The 18,380-nt window shown below is 43.5% G+C and overlaps 1 protein-coding gene and 1 long non-coding RNA gene across 3 annotated transcripts in view; one reads left to right on the top strand and one right to left on the bottom strand.

Annotated features, from left to right (window-relative positions):
• Window positions 1-18,380, bottom strand: part of rpa1 (replication protein A1) — a 53,931-nt gene that overhangs the window by 22,399 nt on the left and 13,152 nt on the right. For both annotated transcript variants that reach the window (XM_021582603.3, XM_021582605.3), the window contains 3 exons: window positions 16,069-16,205; window positions 13,807-13,955; window positions 4,740-4,869 (listed from right to left, as the gene is read on the bottom strand). In XM_021582603.3, coding sequence (XP_021438278.2) covers window positions 4,740-4,869; window positions 13,807-13,955; window positions 16,069-16,205 — 416 coding nt within the window. The remainder of the gene's footprint in view (window positions 1-4,739; window positions 4,870-13,806; window positions 13,956-16,068; window positions 16,206-18,380) is intronic.
• Window positions 1-18,380, top strand: part of LOC149972395 (uncharacterized) — a 103,218-nt gene that overhangs the window by 78,228 nt on the left and 6,610 nt on the right. The window lies entirely within an intron of this gene.

The following is an 18,380-nucleotide window of genomic DNA, read 5'->3' as shown; positions in this document are numbered from 1 at the left end:
GATGAAAAATGTTCCTCCTGATTTCCCCCCCTCCTGTCTTTGTCACAAGGCTTTACATACGCGGGCAGTGTCAAGGAATCGGGAGGGAGCGGGCTGTGGATGGGGTTAGCCATTTGCTGTCGAGAGGGCAAGCCGGTGTTGTGGAAATTTGAGATTGTGACAGAGACTTTGTGACAGGGACAATTAATTGCTGCTGACTTGCGGAGGGCCTTCAGAGGGCCGACCTTGTGACCCTGTGTCTCCACGGGCTGAGCAGGAGCGGTACCAGGAGAGGACAGACTGTGCTTGAGTCAGCTCCTCATTTCAGACACTACAGGCTGAACTAGAGCCCTGGGTCACACCTCTACCTTCCTCTCTCCTAGTGCCAAGACAAATTGCCTTAACCCAACAGGATAGTCTGGAGGACTCTAATGAAGGTCAAGGGAACTAGTGAATCAGCAATGCTAATACTGGTTAGCATATAGTGCCAACAGCCTACTCTACAATGAGATGGTGAGTACGTTTACATGCACACTAATAATTCTATATTAAACCGATCATGGCAGTAGGCAGAGTATTGAAACAGTAATGTAAACACCTTACTCTGCTTATCTTAAAAATCGACAGAAGGCCAAAATCGAAGTAAGCATACGGCGATTAAAACACTTGGATTTCTGAACAATCTTGCAAATGATTAAGACATGTAAATTGGCATTCTAGTGGTGTATTTGATCTATACCTGTGCCAGCACCGGTAGCACAAGCCTCCCTCTTATGTGCGGGTGAAATGTGTTCAGAAAAAACTGAAAGCATGCATCTTAGAAATAGTTCTCACATACAAACGTTACATGTTCGAACTCGGAACCAAAAAGATGTCGCAAAAATAACATGGTCCCTGTGGTAGAATATTTATTTCATTGGCGATTTCCTGAATTTATCAAAAGTCCCATCAGGAAGCCTGATGTCAGAAGGGTCCATGTAAAAAGGATTATTAGGGAAATTGTTATTCTTGCAAGTAAACATTTAAAACTATTTTATTAATCTGACTAACCACAATAATGGCATTACTGCAGTGCATGTCACCTACAGAATCTACTTTACAATGTGAGGGGAGTGTCAAGTAACTAGTTAGCCTATAAAGGTGTCCATACACTCTACAATGTGAGGGGAGTGTCAAGTAACTAGTTAGCCTATATAGGTGTCCATACACTCTACAATGTGAGGGGAGTGTCAAGTAACTAGTTAGCCTATAAAGGTGTCCATACACTCTACAATGTGAGGGGAGTGTCAAGTAACTAGTTAGCCTATAAAGGTGTCCATACACTCTACAATGTGAGGGGAGTGTCAAGTAACTAGTTAGCCTATAAAGGTGTCCATACACTCTACAATGTGAGGGGAGTGTCAAGTAACTAGTTAGCCTATTTGGGTGTCCATACACTCTACAATGTGAGGGGAGTGTCAAGTAACTGGTTAGCCTATTTGGGTGTCCATACACTCTACAATGTGAGGGGAGTGTCAAGTAACTAGTTAGCCTATTTGGGTGTCCATACACTCTACAATGTGAGGGGAGTGTCAAGTAACTAGTTAGCCTATAAAGGTGTCCATACACTCTACAATGTGAGGGGAGTGTCAAGTAACTGGTTAGCCTATATAGGTGTCCATACACTCTACAATGTGAGGGGAGTGTCAAGTAACTAGTTAGCCTAAATTAAATCAAATCAAATTTTACTTAACCAATAATGCAGTTCAAGAAATAGAGTTGAGAAAATATTGACTAAAACTAAAGTACAAAATAATATAAAAAGTAACAGAAAATACCAATAAAGAGGCTAGATACAGGGGCTACCGGGACACAGAGTCAGTGTGTGGGGGTACAGGTTAGTTGAGGTAATTTGTGTAGGTAGGAGTAAAATTAATATGCATAGATAATAAACTGTGACTATCAGCAGCGTAAAAACAAAGGAGGGGGTCAACCAAATGCATGCTCTTCAACCGTTTGTTGCCCGCACCTGCCCGCCCGACTAGCATCACTATTCTGGACGGTTCTGACTTAGAATATGTGGACAACTACAAATACCTAGGTGTCTGGATAGACTAAACTCTCCTTCCAAACTCATATTAAACATTTCCAATCCAAAATTATATCTAGAATCGGCTTCCTATTTCGCAACAAAGTATCCTTTACTCACGCCGCCAAACATACCCTCGTAAAACTGACTATTCTACCGATCCTCGACGATGTAATTTACAAAATTACTTCCAATACTCTACTCAGCAAACTGGATGCAGTCTATCTCACTGCCATCCATTTTGTCACCAAAGCCCTTTACACCACCCACCACTGCGACCTGTATGCTCTAGTCGGCTGGCCCTTGCTACATATTTGTCGCCAGACCCACTGGCTCCAGATCATCTATAAGTCTATGCTAGGTAAAGCTCTGCCTTACCTCAGCTCACTGGTCACGATAACAACACCCACCCGTAGCACGCGCTCCAGCAGGTATATCGCACTGGTCATCCCCAAAGCCAACACTCCTTTGGCCGCCTTTCCTTCCAGTTATCTGCTGCCAATGACTGGAACGAATTGCAAAAATCGCTGAAGCTGGAGACTTATATTTCCCTTACTAACTTCAAACATCAGCTATCTGAGCAGCTAACCGATCGCTGCAGTTGTACATAACCCATCTGTACATAGCCCACCCAATCTACCTACCTCATCCCCATATTGTTTTTGTTTACTTTTCTGCTCCTTTGCACACCAGTATTTCTACTTGCACATCATCATCTGCTCATCTATCAGTCCAGTGTTAATTTACTAAACTGTAATTACTTTGCTACTATGGCCTATTTATTGCCTTACCTCCTCACGTCACTTGCACACACTGTATATTATTTTTTTTCTTCTTCTATTGTGTTATTGACTGTACGCTTGTTTATTCCATGTGTAACTCTGTGTTGTTGTTTGTGTCGCACTGCTTTGCTTTATCTTGGCCAGGTAGCAGTTGTAAATGAGAACTTGTTCTCAACTAGCTTACCTGGTTAAATTATTTCGACAGGGTAGGAACCAAAGTGATGTTCCGTGTTTCCTAGGTGGACCCTATATTCTTTGGCTACATTAAATCTTTATTCATATAGAAAACATTCATGCTTCGCCTATTCCTCTTTGATTTAGAAGACTGTTAGCTAGCCAGCGATTAGCATTAGTGGCTAACACGATTTAGGTTAACTTGCTAAGAAAATACAAACTAGCTGTTTGCTGATCTAAGAAACACAAACTAATATTGTAATTATAGAACGCTTGTGGATTTATATTAAATTCAAAGTGGAAACATCGCTGTCATCAACATTGTTGCATGTGCTGCATTTACCATGCAGACTGAACTCAAGTGTCTCGTGGTCAAGCAAATGCGCTCCTTGAATGACAGGGGGTGGGACTAGGTCTGTGTGGAAAGCGGCGTGGAGAGAGAGCGGAGAGGGATGACTCAAGTAGCTGAGTCAACTATACAAATGTACATTACACACGGCGTATCACATTTAACAAACCAAACATTCAAATATCGTTATAAAAAGGTCAAGTAAAAAGCCCAACCGGTCCGTGCATCAATACCGGTATATAGTCAAATACGGTATACATTCCCAGTCCCATCCTACCTCTGTCCTGGGCTTGCGCACTATCCTCTCTCCATCCTCACCTCCCTCCCAGTGCTGTTCTAACCCAAGGACTCTCCTCAGACAACGTCAGTCAAATAAACCTAATTCAAATCCTCTCACCCCTCTTACTTACTGCAATACGGAGGTTAAAAATCAAAGGCCCAATTACTATAACTATATATTCCAAATATCAAAGGAAAAATCAGTTTCCATAACCATATATTAATTTATCCACCTTTTCACCCTTCCTCCATTTCCATAAAATGTAAATAAGAAGCTGAAATTACAAGCACATTTATTACTTGACTTATCCGAGTGCAACCACTTCATTTCCAAGCTGAATGAATGGAGCCCTTCTTCTCTTCACAATCAATATGGGAGACAAGTGACTTCACATTAAGCATATACCTAGGTAGGGAGAGGGATGCAGAGGACACCTAATGTTGGTGATTAATGATGGAGAACATCAGAACACCATAGGGTTGTGATGGCACCCTACTCAAATGGCACCCTACTCCTTATTCAGCACTCTACTTTTGACCAGGTCCCATATGGCAGAGTGCCATTGGGCCCTGGACTAAAGTAGAGCACTATATAGGGAACATGGTCACATTTTGGACACAAACAAGCAAGCATTCTGCTTTAAAAACAAGCTCGGGAACCAGCAACGCAGTCATTTACTGAGTCGCTCTGATTACAAATATTTAACATAATGACTGTCAGCCAAGACAAGAGAATCCTGCTCCATAGTGACTGAGATGCTGTATGGTATGCTGCCTGCTGTCTGTTGGATCCACAATGCAGGTTGGTCTACCTCACACTATTAAAATAAATGATGGCTTGTATTCAATATTGTCTTTCAGGTTGTCTTTGAATTTTCTTGCTTCGAATCAAGTCAACAAAGAAAAGCATGTAGGACCTTATTATATTTGACAATATTTGGATGTACATGTGTTTATCTACATAAAAGTATGTGTGCGTGCGTGCCGTATGTGTGCGTGCGTGCCGTATGTGTGCGTGCGTGCCGTATGTGTGCGTGCGTGCCGTATGTGTGCGTGCGTGCCGTATGTGTGCGTGCGTGCCGTATGTGTGCGTGCGTGCGTATCAAACCTTGTCTCCGTGTCCGAGGTGCTCCGTCTTGATGTCAGTCAGGGTCTTCCAGTTGGTGTTCCCTCCTCCTCCACCTGTCCTCGCCTCCGTCAGAGACTGGCCATCCATAGAGTGGCCCTCCTTGTCATACCTGGACGAACACACACACACATCCCCCCCCCCCTTTGGTCAACATCAAATCAAATTTATTTATAAAGCCCCCCCCCCCCCCCCCCTTTTTTTTTTTTACATCAGCAGATGTCAAAGTGCTATACAGAAACCCAGCCTAAAACCACAAACATGTCACTGCAGAAACAACCCCATCAATCACAATAGAAGAGACAAAGTGTAATACATAGAGGTGCCCTGCAGACCACTGCCTTGTAGCCTCGTGCCCTGCAGACCACTGCCTTGTAGCCTCGTGCCCTGCAGACCACTGCCTTGTAGCCTCGTGCCCTGCAGACCACTGCCTTGTAGCCTCGTGCCCTGCAGACCACTGCCTTGTCAGTTGTCTAGTAGGGGTTTAATAAAATCCATCCTGGCCAACATAGCCTTCCCTGTTTGACAAAGCTGAGATAGAGTTCCCTTTTAGGATGCAACCTATTCCCTATATAGTGCAATAAATAAGGAATATGGTGCCATTTGGGATACAGATATAGTCTGTGCAGAGAGCAAAGCAGGCTGAGTGGCAGTGAAATGAATCTACAGCAGTGATGGCGGAATCAGAAACCAATTTTCACTCAGCGTTACCTCCAGGTGATTCACACAAGACAAGTGGGAAGGAGAGAGGGATGGTGAGTAGGGGGAGGGGACAGGGGTAAAAAGGGAAAAACTATAGAACACTCAGGTTGGAATGGTGCAAGAGATCAATAGCACTTACTAATCTATTGCTAGCAGGTATTGTGTAGCGCTGGGTGGAGGCAGTAAATACAGGGAGCCGGGCCTTGCTCTTAGAAGCATGACTAATTGAAAATATCCCCATTAATGGCCTGTGAGCATGTGGCCCGGCCACTATGGCCTCTGCCAATTTCCCCTCCACTGAAAAATGTGAGTAATTCTTTCCTGTGGCACCTATTCCCGCATCTCTGCACTAGCATCCCTGCTTTGTTATAATTGTACCGGTGTTCGTGCAGATAGGGGGTATCAACAAAAGCACCTGGCTGATGATGCATTAAAAACAACATCAACCTAGTTCTGAAATCCACCTGAAAATACTTATTTGTTTCTGATGAACAATAACTCCTTTCATGAAGCTGCTGGTGTTTCGCCAAGAGAAATATGCTGGAATAGAATGAAAGGAATTAAACATTTGTGGCGTTTTCAGATCCAGACAGGGCCGACTCCTGGTAGGTAAGCAGATTATCATTAATGTACAGTATATACCTTATTTCTCAAGACGTTCTTTTCGAGTTACAAAATCCTAAACAAGATACCCTGGAGACTATGTAACGCAGACTATAAAGGCAGACAAACAGAAGATTTTTCTGTAGGAAACCGCTACGACAGGCAGAGTACAGTAAGTCAGTGGGCTTGATGGAAGAGACAAAAGGAGGACAAATTGGAGCTGGCAGAAGATGTGCAACAGTGGTCTGACAGACAGGCAGGGAGATGCTCCGAGCGTGGATGAAGTGAGACTAACCGACTGGAAGAGAGAGACGACAACGACAAGAAGGAGGGAAGGGAAAAGAACAGATTCATGTGCATAGCATGGCACCGTCACAACGAGCCATACAGCCAAGTAGAGGACAGGACTGGCAGGACAGCAGGGCGACATGACAGTGAGCATGTGACAGAAGGAAGGAGATAGAGCAGCTGAGCATGACAGAAACCCTTCTGTAAGCACTGTTTTGTTCCTTCCCTGCCCCCAGCTATGGCTCTCATGGTGTGTCTCTGACTGGCGGACAACATACAACAGGTATGACTAGTCATCATGAGGTCTGCTCAAGAAACCAGTCCCTGTAGTTGTGGAGTTGAACGCAGAACATGAGGTCATTTTCAATAGGAACGTATTCTATTCCAACATAACATTTCCAAATTGTCAATCTCAAAACAGTTTTTGATTTCACAAAAGGACATGCGCCAGGCGGGAACTAAGGTGGGACAAACTACTGACAACAACATGAGGGAATAAGAGGAGAGAGATCAAGTAGAATAGCCACATAGTTAAGCTACATGTTTAACTAAAAAATATTAAGTGTTATTTTGGAACACTGAGACTCAGTCGGAATGAATGAGAGAAAAAAAAAAAGTAGTGGACAGCAGCACAATCAGGGCACAACTACTGGACTGAGAGCAGCGCAGCAACTACTGGACTGTAGAACAGCAGCACAATCAGGGCACAACTACTGGACTGAGAGCAGCGCAGCAACTACTGGACTGTAGAACAGCAGCACAATCAGGGCACAACTACTGGACTGAGAGCAGCGCAGCAACTACTGGACTGAGAGCAGCACAGCAACTACTGGACTGTAGAACAGCAGCACAACTAGTGGAGAGCATACTAAGTCCTCGGCCCCGGAAAGCAGCAACTACTGGACTGTAGAACAGCAGCACAACTAGTGGAGAGCATACTAAGTCCTCGGCCCCGGAAAGCAGCAACTACTGACTGGAGAACAGCGCAGCAACTACTGGACTGGAGAACAGCAGCACAACTAGTGGAGAGCAGCAGCACAACTACTGGACAGCAACAGCACAATTCCAACGTGTAAGTGGAGGAGGGCAATCAAAAGGTTCTTGAAATCCCTAACTGGCGTGCTGCTTCATTAGTAGAGGGTCCGCACGCAAAAGGTTTATGCTATTTTATTCATTGGGGTAAAAAGTGAAAAGGACAAATATATTTTTGCTGTGAGCAGAGCAGCCCCACTAGTGGGTAACAGTGTGTCCACTTACCAAATGGCACCCTATTCCCTATATAGTGCACTACTTTTGACAAGGGACCATAGGACACTGGTCAAAAGTAGTGTACTATAAAGGGAATAGAGTGCCATTTGGGACACATTCCAGTCTGTATGTAGTGTGTAAGGGAGATCAGATGACTCAGTGAGGAGGACTGCAGGAAAACACTGAACAGAAAGAGTGAGAGTGGCCAAGTGTCACTAAGTGAGAGACGGCAATAGGACTGAGGACAACAAGAGGAAAGGAACAAGAGGTTGTGTCAGGAAGGGGAGGAATGACAAGAAGATGGAGACAGACACAGTTGTCCAGTCAGCTAGGAGAGCGAGAGGGAGGACAGGAGCCACTCCAGATGTCTGATGATGCCATCTAATGGACAAAGGCTGCTACTGTATGGACCAGGTGGATCAAAATGAAACATTTTACGTTCAGGTTTGCTTATGAAACAAATTAGATTTTATTTTATGTGGATTTGATCTAAATCGTCCCAAATAGCAACTGAGCAGGCAGGCATTTTCAGGGTATGTTACTAAACTCAGCAAAAAAGAAACAACCCTTTATCAGGACCCTGTCTTTCAAAAATAATTCGTAAAAATCCAAATAACTTCAGATCTTCATTTTAAACGGTTTAAACACCGTTTCCCATGCTTGTTCAATGAACCATAAACAATTCATGAAAATGCACCTGTGGAACGGTCGTTAAGATTCTACCAGCTTACAGACGGTAGGCAATTAAGGTCACAGTTATGAAAACTTAGGACACTAAAGAGGCCTTTCTACTGACTCTGAAAAACACCAAAAGAAAAAAGACCAGGGTTCCTGCTCATCTGCGTGAACGTGCCTTAGGCATGCTGCAAGGAGGCATGAGGACTGCAGATGTGGCCAGGGCAATAAATTGCAATGTCCGTTCTGTGAGACGCCTAAGACAGAGCTACAGGGAGACAGGACGGGCAGCTGATCTTCCTTGCAGTGGCAGGCAGGACCTCACCAGACAACACCAGCAACAACGTCGCCTATGGGCACAAACCCACCGTCGCTGGACCAGACAGGACTGGCAAAAAGTGCTCTTCACTGACAAGTCACGGTTTTGTCTCACCACGGGTGATGTTCGTATTCATGTTCATTGTCAAAGGAATGAGAGTTACAATGAGGCCTGTACTCTGGAGCCGGATCGATTTGGAGGTGGAGGGTCCGTCATGGTCTGGGGCAGTGTGTCACAGCATCATCGGACTGAGCTTGTAGTCATTGCAGGCAATCTCAACGCTGTGCGTTACAGGGAAGACATCCTCCTGCCTCATGTGGTACTCTTCCTGCAGGCTCATCCTGACATGACCCTCCAGCATGACAATGCCACCAGCCATACTGCTCATTCTGTGCGTGATTTCCTGCAAGACAGAAATGTCAGTGTTCTGCCATGGCCAGCAAAGAGCCCGGATCGCAATCCCATTGAGCACGTCTGGGACCTGTTGGATCGGAGGGTGAGGGCTAGGGTCATTCCGCTCAGAAATGTCTGGGAACTTGCAGGGGCCTTGGTGAAAAAGTGGGGTAAAATCTCACAGCAAGAACTGGCAAATCTGGTGCAGTCCATGAGGAAGAGATGCACTGCAGTACTTAATGCAGCTCGTGGCCACACCAGATACTGACTGTTACTTTTGACCCCCCCCCTTTGTTCAGGGACACATTATTAAATTTCTGTAGGCACATGTCTGTGGAACTTGTTCAGTTTATGTCTCAGTTGCTGAATCTTGTTATGTTCATACAAATATTTACACATGTTAAGTTTGTTGAAAATAAACACAGTTGACAGTGAGGACGTTTCTTTTTTTGCTGAGGAAGAGCAGGGTAATTTACTAGATTAAGCTATAATTAAGTAGATGTGCTTTATGATATGGTAAATAAATCATGGTTAAGCATCTTTTAAAATGCCTAAATAATGAGGGCACCAAATGAGCGTGTACCAAAGTTGCAGAAAGCAAAGGTAAAAGCAGCGCCAGTTGAGTAAGGAACCCTTAATTAATCGAGCTAAATTAATCTTTAAGCATTTAAATTATGCAAGGGGCTAAGACAGTGCTCTAAATTACTGCAGCACCACAGAAATCGCATTTGATGCTCTCCATAAAGACAAATCCATGTTTCTTTCATGCACAGTAGTTCATATTCCCAATTCTCCCCAAAAAAGAACACAGATTTCATGGCAAGCTGTAGAAGTCTATTTCAAAGACAAAAAGGGAATCATATAATATATATTATGGAGCTCAGAACCAAATCAGGGCTCAAGATAATTGCTGCGTAGTGCAGCATACTTGTTTGAGGAAATTAAACACTTTCTCTCCATAAGATGAATTAGATTGACATTAAAGGGATAGAAATGTTTTTTTCAGTCCAGCACACACAGGGATAGGCTGAGCGGAACCCCTGATCCACTGCATGGCTTTCAGTCAACAGCTTACCCAGGGTAGGATAGATACTTACGGATATCCAAAGAGTCTGCAGCAAAAATCATCAAATTAAGATACCTGTACTTTGCAAAATTATGCTTTTCAAGAGCTTGGCTCTCAGAGCTCGACTTCATTTTCAGTTGTAAATAGGCTCTGGGTTTTCAATGCTTGCCAGATGAAACGATCACATAAAAGACCTCATTTGTGGACAGATCGGTTACATCCCAAATGGAATCCTATTCCATATAGAGTGCACTACTCTTGAGCAGAGCCCCATGGACCACTATATTTGGAATAGGGTGAAATATGCAATGCAGACTCAGACTGCTAAAAGCATGGCTCACTGATGATCAACATCCTTCTCTCCCAGAGAACTGAATGTACTTTTGTACTTGTGCTAGGCCTAAAATCACTAAATCATTCACTACTAACCTAGTTTTAAATCAACATATTGCTCCGTACTACTTGAAAAGAAAATATAAATTTGTTCTCCGTACAACCTTTTACTTCCTTACAATACGTGAGAGTCTTCCATATTTAGACAGTCATGTACAGTAGGGCTGGGAATTACCAGGGACCTCACAATACGATATTATCACGATACTTAGGTGCCGATGCGATATGTATTGTGATTCTCTGTGTATTGCGATTCAATACAGGGTGGCAGGTAGCCTAGTGTTTAAAGCTTTAGGCTAGTAACCAAAAGTTTGCTGGATCGAATCACCGAGCTGACATTGCAAAAATCTGTTGTTCTGCCCCTGAACAAGGCAGTTAACCCACTGTTCCCCGGTAGGCCGTCATTGTAAATAAGAATTTGTTCTTGACTGATCAATCTAGCTATATAAAAGTTAAATAAACTGCAATTTGAGGTCTCAAACATATTGCTCACTCATATATATATATATCTATCTCTCTCCTGCAGAGACAAAAGAGCATGACAAAATTAGTTTTGATCAGTCAGGAAAATAAAAGTGCTGAAAACATGTTGGCTCATTATATAAAAAGAAGACGGATTACAAGCTATGAAGGAAAAATACTGAAGTTTTGGTGTAGGTACAGCAGACTAGTGGTAGCTAACATTACCTATATTAGCAAAAAAAGCTATACTTTGAGTCAATCGATACATACACTGAACAAAAATATACACATTAAAGATTTGACTGAGTTACAGTTTATACAAGGAAATCGGTCACTTGAAATATATTAATTAGGCACTAATCTATGGATTTCACATGACTGGGCAGGGATGAGCAGCCATGAGAAGTACCCAGCACAAGGTGCACCTGTGTAATGATCATGCTGTTTAACCAGCATCTTGATATTCCACACCTGTCAGGTGGATGGATTATCTTGGTAAAGGAGAAATGCTCACCAACAGGGATGTAAACAACGTTGTGCACAAAATCTTGAAAGAAATACACTTTTTGTGCGTATGGAAAAGTTTCCAGGTCTTTTATTTCAGCTCATGAAAAATAGAAAATGAAAAATGGGACTAATAATTTCCATGTTGCGTTTCTATTTTTTGTTCAGTCCCAAAATATTTTCCCAAACCCTTTTCCCAATATCATCCCAAAATATTTTGGGTCACTGCCACACGCAAAAAATAAGTGTTATATAGGACTTAGTGCACCACTGTCCTTAGACTAATGGCTGAGGTCAGGACTCATATCAGCAACCTCTGAACTGTTTGCTTAATTGATGGATGCCTGCGAACCTGCAGGAGCCCACTGGTCCTTGAGGACCTGCATAATCCCATGGCAGCCAGGCTCTGCACTGGAAAACATCAACACTTAGCCTCGTTATCTCTGGTTGTCCATGTGAGAAGCGACTGAGTGTCTGCATCTCAAATGGCACCCTATTCCCTATGTAGTAGACTACTTTCGACCAGGGCCCATAAGGTTCTGGTCAATAGTAGTGCACTATATAGGGAATAGGGAGTCATTGAGACACATGCGAGAAAGTGAAGGAAGCTCCCACAGCTCAGAGGGTGTGGGAGTGGAACACCTGCATTGTTGAAGTGAGCAGGTGTAAGATTCACGTAAAGTCTCTCCACTACATCCACATCATTATCCAAAGCCATATTGGTAAACAAGCTATACGATTTAATGCAAAATGCTTGAGACAGGCTACCACTCAGACAATGGTCGAGAAGCATTTAACACTCCTACCACATTATGTTTGGAGAATGACCTCTTTGTAATGGCCAAATACCATTCAAAATACCCAACTGGTCCTAATTCTGGAAAGAAATCACCCCAGCCAAGACACCCAGTGAAGTGGCAGAAATTAGGATATTGTGTGGACTTGCCACCCCTCTCTCCCTCCTGCTATGTAGTCACATTTCACTTCTCTCATTATGCAGACCAAGGCTTCTGATCAGCTCAAAAATAATTACAGCGGCCCAACTTTTTTTCAAGGCACAGGAAAGTGGAATTTGAGCACATGTCAAGACACACAGGACGTGCCAGAATATAAATTGGAATTGTTACTTGGTCCTTTTCCCTTTCATTCCTCAGCCTCCTTTCATCTTATTTCCCTGTGGAGTGTGGGGCCGGTGTTGCTGTTGGAAGGTAAATAAAATAAAGCACCTTGGGTGAGAATCGATTGGATCTCAACTTTTGAGACATTTTGCCTTAAATTTTTGACTGGGAGGCCTGGTCTGTTGTCAGAGTGGAGCAGAAGAGGAGAGGACATAGAAGATGGAGGGACAGATCAATCAAGGTGCCAGAAAGCTGAGGTAAAGGTTAAATAGGAGCAATGACTGTCCCTTCAGTCCCTATGATCACCCCACCTCCTCCATCAATCCCTTTGAATTACAAGATTCAATTTTATGCTTCTACCCAGCCATTAACAAGACATGGCTTTGATATAAACTTAAAAACTGCTGCCTCGTTTCCAAACTAGATATGGGATTGGAAAAGCAGAGTATTTATTTTGGGATATGGTACAGAGTGAATAACATTATTTAGGTAATGAATAACGGGAATTGGCAAGACAACGCAAAGAAAAGATGAAAGCATGAGTCATAGTAACTGTTTTCCCATTGCTTTGCTGGAGCAGCCAATAGGCTATCTTCAAGGGATAACAGCCTGTTCCTCTGTGTATGCCATCTTAAACCACTTTATGTAGATGTGCTACTAACTACCTCTTTGCCCAAACAACTACTCTCACATACTAAATCTGGGCCTACATTCACTATATTTGTTCCAATAAAATATAGGCTTTAGGTTTACTTACAAATATTTTTTCAATGTAGTTGTTATTGTCATTAATATGAAAAATGTATGTTCTGCCCATCAACGTGCTAAAAACACAAATGCTCCCAACACCACAATCAAACTCTGTGGTCTGGAGAGCTGTACCCGTTATTTGTTGCTTCTTTGAAGGGCAGATTAAAATGAGAAAAGGGGCATTTTCTGCAGGTAAAGAATGACTAGCATTCATATGTAATGCTTAATTGAAGTAACCTCCTCCCACATCTTCACTAATGGAAGATAGGCTAATCTTGACGAACCAAGCTGGAGCACGCACCCTCAACGAGTTTGGGGATCTGATATTTAACATTCAAATTCCTTTAAGTCCTTTAGAATTCTCTCAACGGTGGAGCAGAGGATGTGAGAGATTCACTCCAGGTCTTCGAACCCAAAATATGACCTAATAGCAGCACCATACATATACAAGAACAGCCTGGGTAACACAGTTAGGGAGGCCTTTAGCACCTAAAGCTATGTGGCTCCAGACAAGAGAGAGATACTTACCAGCCCCGCAGCTTGTATGCCTCAGGGATGTCGGGGTTGACCATCACGGTGCTGCTGAACGTAGCAGACAGAGATCTTCCCCCATAGTCTGACAGCTTGGCCCCTTTGATGGCCAAGATGGGCTGCCCAGAGCCATCAAAGTTCTCTGCCTGCAAATAGAATAGATAGGTTGACTGAGGATACCAACAAGATAGATTTTGCCATAGTTTTGCATATAAAGTGTATGTGGACGCCCATTCAAATTTGTGGATTTTTCAGCCAAACCCGTATTTCAGCCACACCCGTTGCTGACAGGTGTATAAAATCATGCACACAGCCATGCAATCTCCATAGACAAACATTGTCAATAGAACGGCCTTACTGAAGAGCTCAGTGACTTTCAGTGTGGCACCGTCATTGGATGCAACCTTTCCAACAAGTCAGTTCCTCAAATTTCGGCCCCGCCAGAGCTGCCCTGGTCAACTGTAAGTGCTGTTACTGTGAAGCGGAAATGTCTAGGAGCAACAATGGCTCAGTGACAAAGTGGTAGGCCACACAAGCTCACAAAACGGACAGCCGAGTGCTGAAGCGTGTAAAAAATGCACACAAAAAAAGCGCCTGTCCTTGCAACACTCACAAGCCAGTTCAAAACTGCCTCGAGGCAACGTCAGCATAAAAACGGTCCGTCGGGAGCTTCATGAAATGGGTTACCATGGCCGAGCAGCAGCACACAAGCTTAAGATCGCCATGGCAAGCGTTGGCTGGAGTGGTGTAAAGCTTGCGTTCTCTGGAGTGTTGAATCACGCTTCACCATCTGGCAGTCCAACTGACAAATCTAGGTTTGGCGGATTCCAGAACAACCTGCACCAATACATAGTGCCCACTGTAAAGTTTGGTGGAGGAGGAATAATGTTTTGGGGCTATTTTTCATGGTTTGAACTAGCCCCCTTATCCCTTCACTGGAACTGCCCCCTTATCCCTTATCTTAATGCTACAGCATAAAATTACATTCTAGACTATTCTGTGCATCTAACTTTGTGGCAACAGTTTGGGGAAGGCCTTTTCCTGTTTCTGCACGACAATGCCCCCGTGCACAAAGCGAGGTCCATACAGAAATGGTTTGTCAAGGCCGGTGTAGAAGAACTTGTCCTCACTAATGCTCGTGGCTGAACGGAGTCCCTGCAGCAATTTTCCAACATCTAGTGGAAAGCCTTCCCAGAAGATTGGAGGCTGATATAACAGCAAAGGGAGGGGGGGGGGACCAACTGCATATTAATGACCATGATTTTGGAATGAGATGTTCGACGAGCAGCTGTCCACATACTTTTAGCCATGTAGTGTATCAGCAGCACAATTGGCCTAGCGTCGTCCGGTTTAGGGAGGGATTGGTCGGTAGGGATCTCCTTGTCTCATCGCGCACCAGCGACTCCTGTGGCGGGGCGGGCCGGGCGCAGTGCGCGCTAGCCAAGGTGGCCAGGTGCACGGTGTAGCCTCCGACACATTGGTGCGGCTGGCTTCCGGGTTGGATGCGCGCTGTGTTAAGAAGCAGTACGGCTGGTTGGGTTGTGTATCGGAGGACGCATGACATTCAGCCTTCGTCTCTCCCGAGCCCGTACGGGAGTTGTAGCAATGAGACAAGATAGTAGCTACTACAACAACTGGATACCACGAAATTTGTTTAAAAAAATAAAAAAATAAAAAGTATCAGCAGCAGGGAAGAAAAACAAAGTGAAAAATATTAAATGCAATTCTGCATTTACTAAAGCTTATTGTTCTTTATGAACTATACATGTTGTGTACCTTTGCAAGCCCCCTGGATAGGGGATATCTGCAGAACAAATAAAGAGGGAACATTGTGTTGTAGTTGTCATAATGAAAGAAATGGTGGCAAACTAAGCATAGCCACGGCCACGTATAAAATCAAATGCTGGAGCTGGGTTCTTTCATCACAATGTGACATGGTATTTACTCAGTGACTTCAACCACATCAGCTTCTATTAAACCCACAGAGAGAGCCCACTGCTCAAATCTCCTCTGCCTATTCAAATTGCTTATCAGACATTTCCAAACACAGGGAGGCATACGGCTCGGCTCACACCACGTTTTCAATTAGGAGAGGTGTACTGTACCCCTTCCTGGGACGCTGGCTGACAGGACAAAGGGACACAAATCATGAAGGTGCTACTGCATGTCACCCAGCATGAGAGAAAGTGACTTTCATCCTCTCTTTATCAAGCAGGACTGTCCCCTTGTGTCCAGACACAGTGTGTCCCCAGTCCTCACCTCCTCTCCCCACAGGGTGACCTCCACCAGTTTACCAGACTGGTCCATCAGGTTGAGCGTCCTCTTGGAGACCTCACGGTTGTTCTTGGTGGTGAGGCGGGTCACGTCAGCCACGCTCTTACACACTCCAATCACATCTGGAAAACACACACGGTCAACTTATTAGCACAGTAGACTATGAGCAGCATTACTATGGAGAACCTTAAATGACCCAGGAGAAAAAACAGACTTATATTATAAGTATTGATCACGTATGTGGAATGTCCATAGATAGTTGAATATATTTTCAACACAGGTGACATGAGTACAGTACAGATTTTTCACTCCATTGAAGTCAGACACACTGACTGATCTAAGTCACTATACGTCCTGCATAAAAATCTGTGAAAAATCTGTCGATGTGCCCTTGAGCAAGGCACTTAACCCTAATTGCGCCTGTAAGTAACTCTGGATGGAAGCTCAAATATAAATAATTTATAGATCAGTCAGTGTGATGCTCTCTAACACAGCCTCTCATCACTCTCCCAGCCTGACGGATGTAGCCTATTCATTGTTAATATTATCACTGTCTGAAGTTTTTTTTTTTACATAAACTAAAAGCAGTCAACTCTCCTTTATGTACTCTAAACAGAACTCGGTGTATTTTTGTAGAACCATTATATGGGGAAGTGTAAAGACAAAATTACAAAGTGCTAAATAATATCACATTGAAGAAACGGAACAACTTGCGTTACAGGTGTGAAGGAAAAGGACAGTCATTTTTGGGAGAACAGACACATAGGAAAAAGTCAGAATCTCAAAGTCTTACGGTAAAATATAAACAGACACTTTGAAAGGAAGGCTTGGCTACACACAAAAACAACAATGAAAATATTAACATTATCATATATACAGTACCAGTCAAACATTTGGACACCTACATCGAGTTTCTTTATTTTTACTATTTTCTACATTGTAGAATAATAGTGAAGACAACAAAACTATGAAAGAACACATGGAATCATGTAGGAATGAACAATAGTATAAAATCAAAATATATTTGAGATTCTTCAAAGCAGCCACCCTTTATCTTGACAGCTTTGCACACTCTTGGCATTCCCTCAACCAGAATCACCTGGAATACTTATCCAACAGTCTTGAAGGAGTTCCCACATGCTGAGCACTTGTTGGCTGCTTTTCCTTCACTCCAACTCATCCCAAACCATCTCAATTGGGTTGAGGTCATCTGATGCAGCACTCCATCACTCTCCTTCTTAGTCAATTGCCCTTACACAGCATGGAGGTGTGTTGGGTCATTGTCCTGTTGAAAAACAAATGATAGTCCCACTAAGTGCAAACCAGATGGGATGGCGTATTGCTGCAGAGTACTGTGGACACCTTGCTGGTTAAGTGTGCCTTGAATTCTAAATAAATCATTGACAGTGTCACCAGCAAAGCACGCCCACACCACCACACCTCCTCCTCCATGCTTCACGGTGGGAACCACATACTCAAAGATCATCCGTTCACCTACTCCACGTCTCACAAAGACATGGTGGTTGGAACCAAAAATCTCTCATTTGGACTCATCACACCAAATGACAGATTTCCACTGGTCTGATGTCCATTGCTCGTGTTTTTTGGCCCAAGCGAGGCTCTTCTTATTGGTGTCCATTAGTAGTGGTTTCTTTGCAGCAGTTCAACCGTGAAGCCCTGATTTCACGCAGTCTCCTCTAAACAGTTGATGTTGAGATCTCTGTTACTTGAACTCCGTGAAAAATGTATTTGGGCTGCAATTTCTGAGGCTGCTAATTCAAATGAACTTATCCTCTGCAGCAGACTTTGGGTCTTCCTTTCCTGTGGCGGTCCTCATGAGAACCAGTTTCATCATAGTTTTTGCAACTTTTTTACAACACTCCCCCCCACCTTTATTTAACCAGGTAGGCCAGTTGAGAACGAGTTCTCATTTACAACTGCGACCTGGCCAAGATAAAGCAGAGTAGTTGCGACAAAAACAACAACGTACAGTCAATAACACAATAGACAAATCTATATACAGTGTGCAAATGTAGTAAGATTAGCGAGGTAAGGCAATAAAATAGGCCATAATGGCGAAATATTTACAATTTAGCATTAACACTGGAGTGATAGATGTGCAAGTAGAGATACTGGGGTGCAAAATAGCATAACAATAACATGGGGATGGGGTAGTTGGTTGGGCTATTTACAGATGGTCTGTGTATAGGTGCACTGAGGTGATATAAGTCTCTAGCTTCAGTGACTTGCGCAATTTGTCCGTCATTGGCAGCAGAGAACTGGAAGGAAAGGCGGCT

Source organism: Oncorhynchus mykiss, chromosome 24 (assembly GCF_057628025.1).
Source record: "Oncorhynchus mykiss isolate SJ-2025 chromosome 24, ASM5762802v1, whole genome shotgun sequence".
Lineage (NCBI taxonomy): Eukaryota > Metazoa > Chordata > Actinopteri > Salmoniformes > Salmonidae > Oncorhynchus > Oncorhynchus mykiss.
The sequence above is the reverse complement of the archived record's forward strand: the minus strand, read 5'-3'. Positions and strand labels throughout refer to the sequence as shown.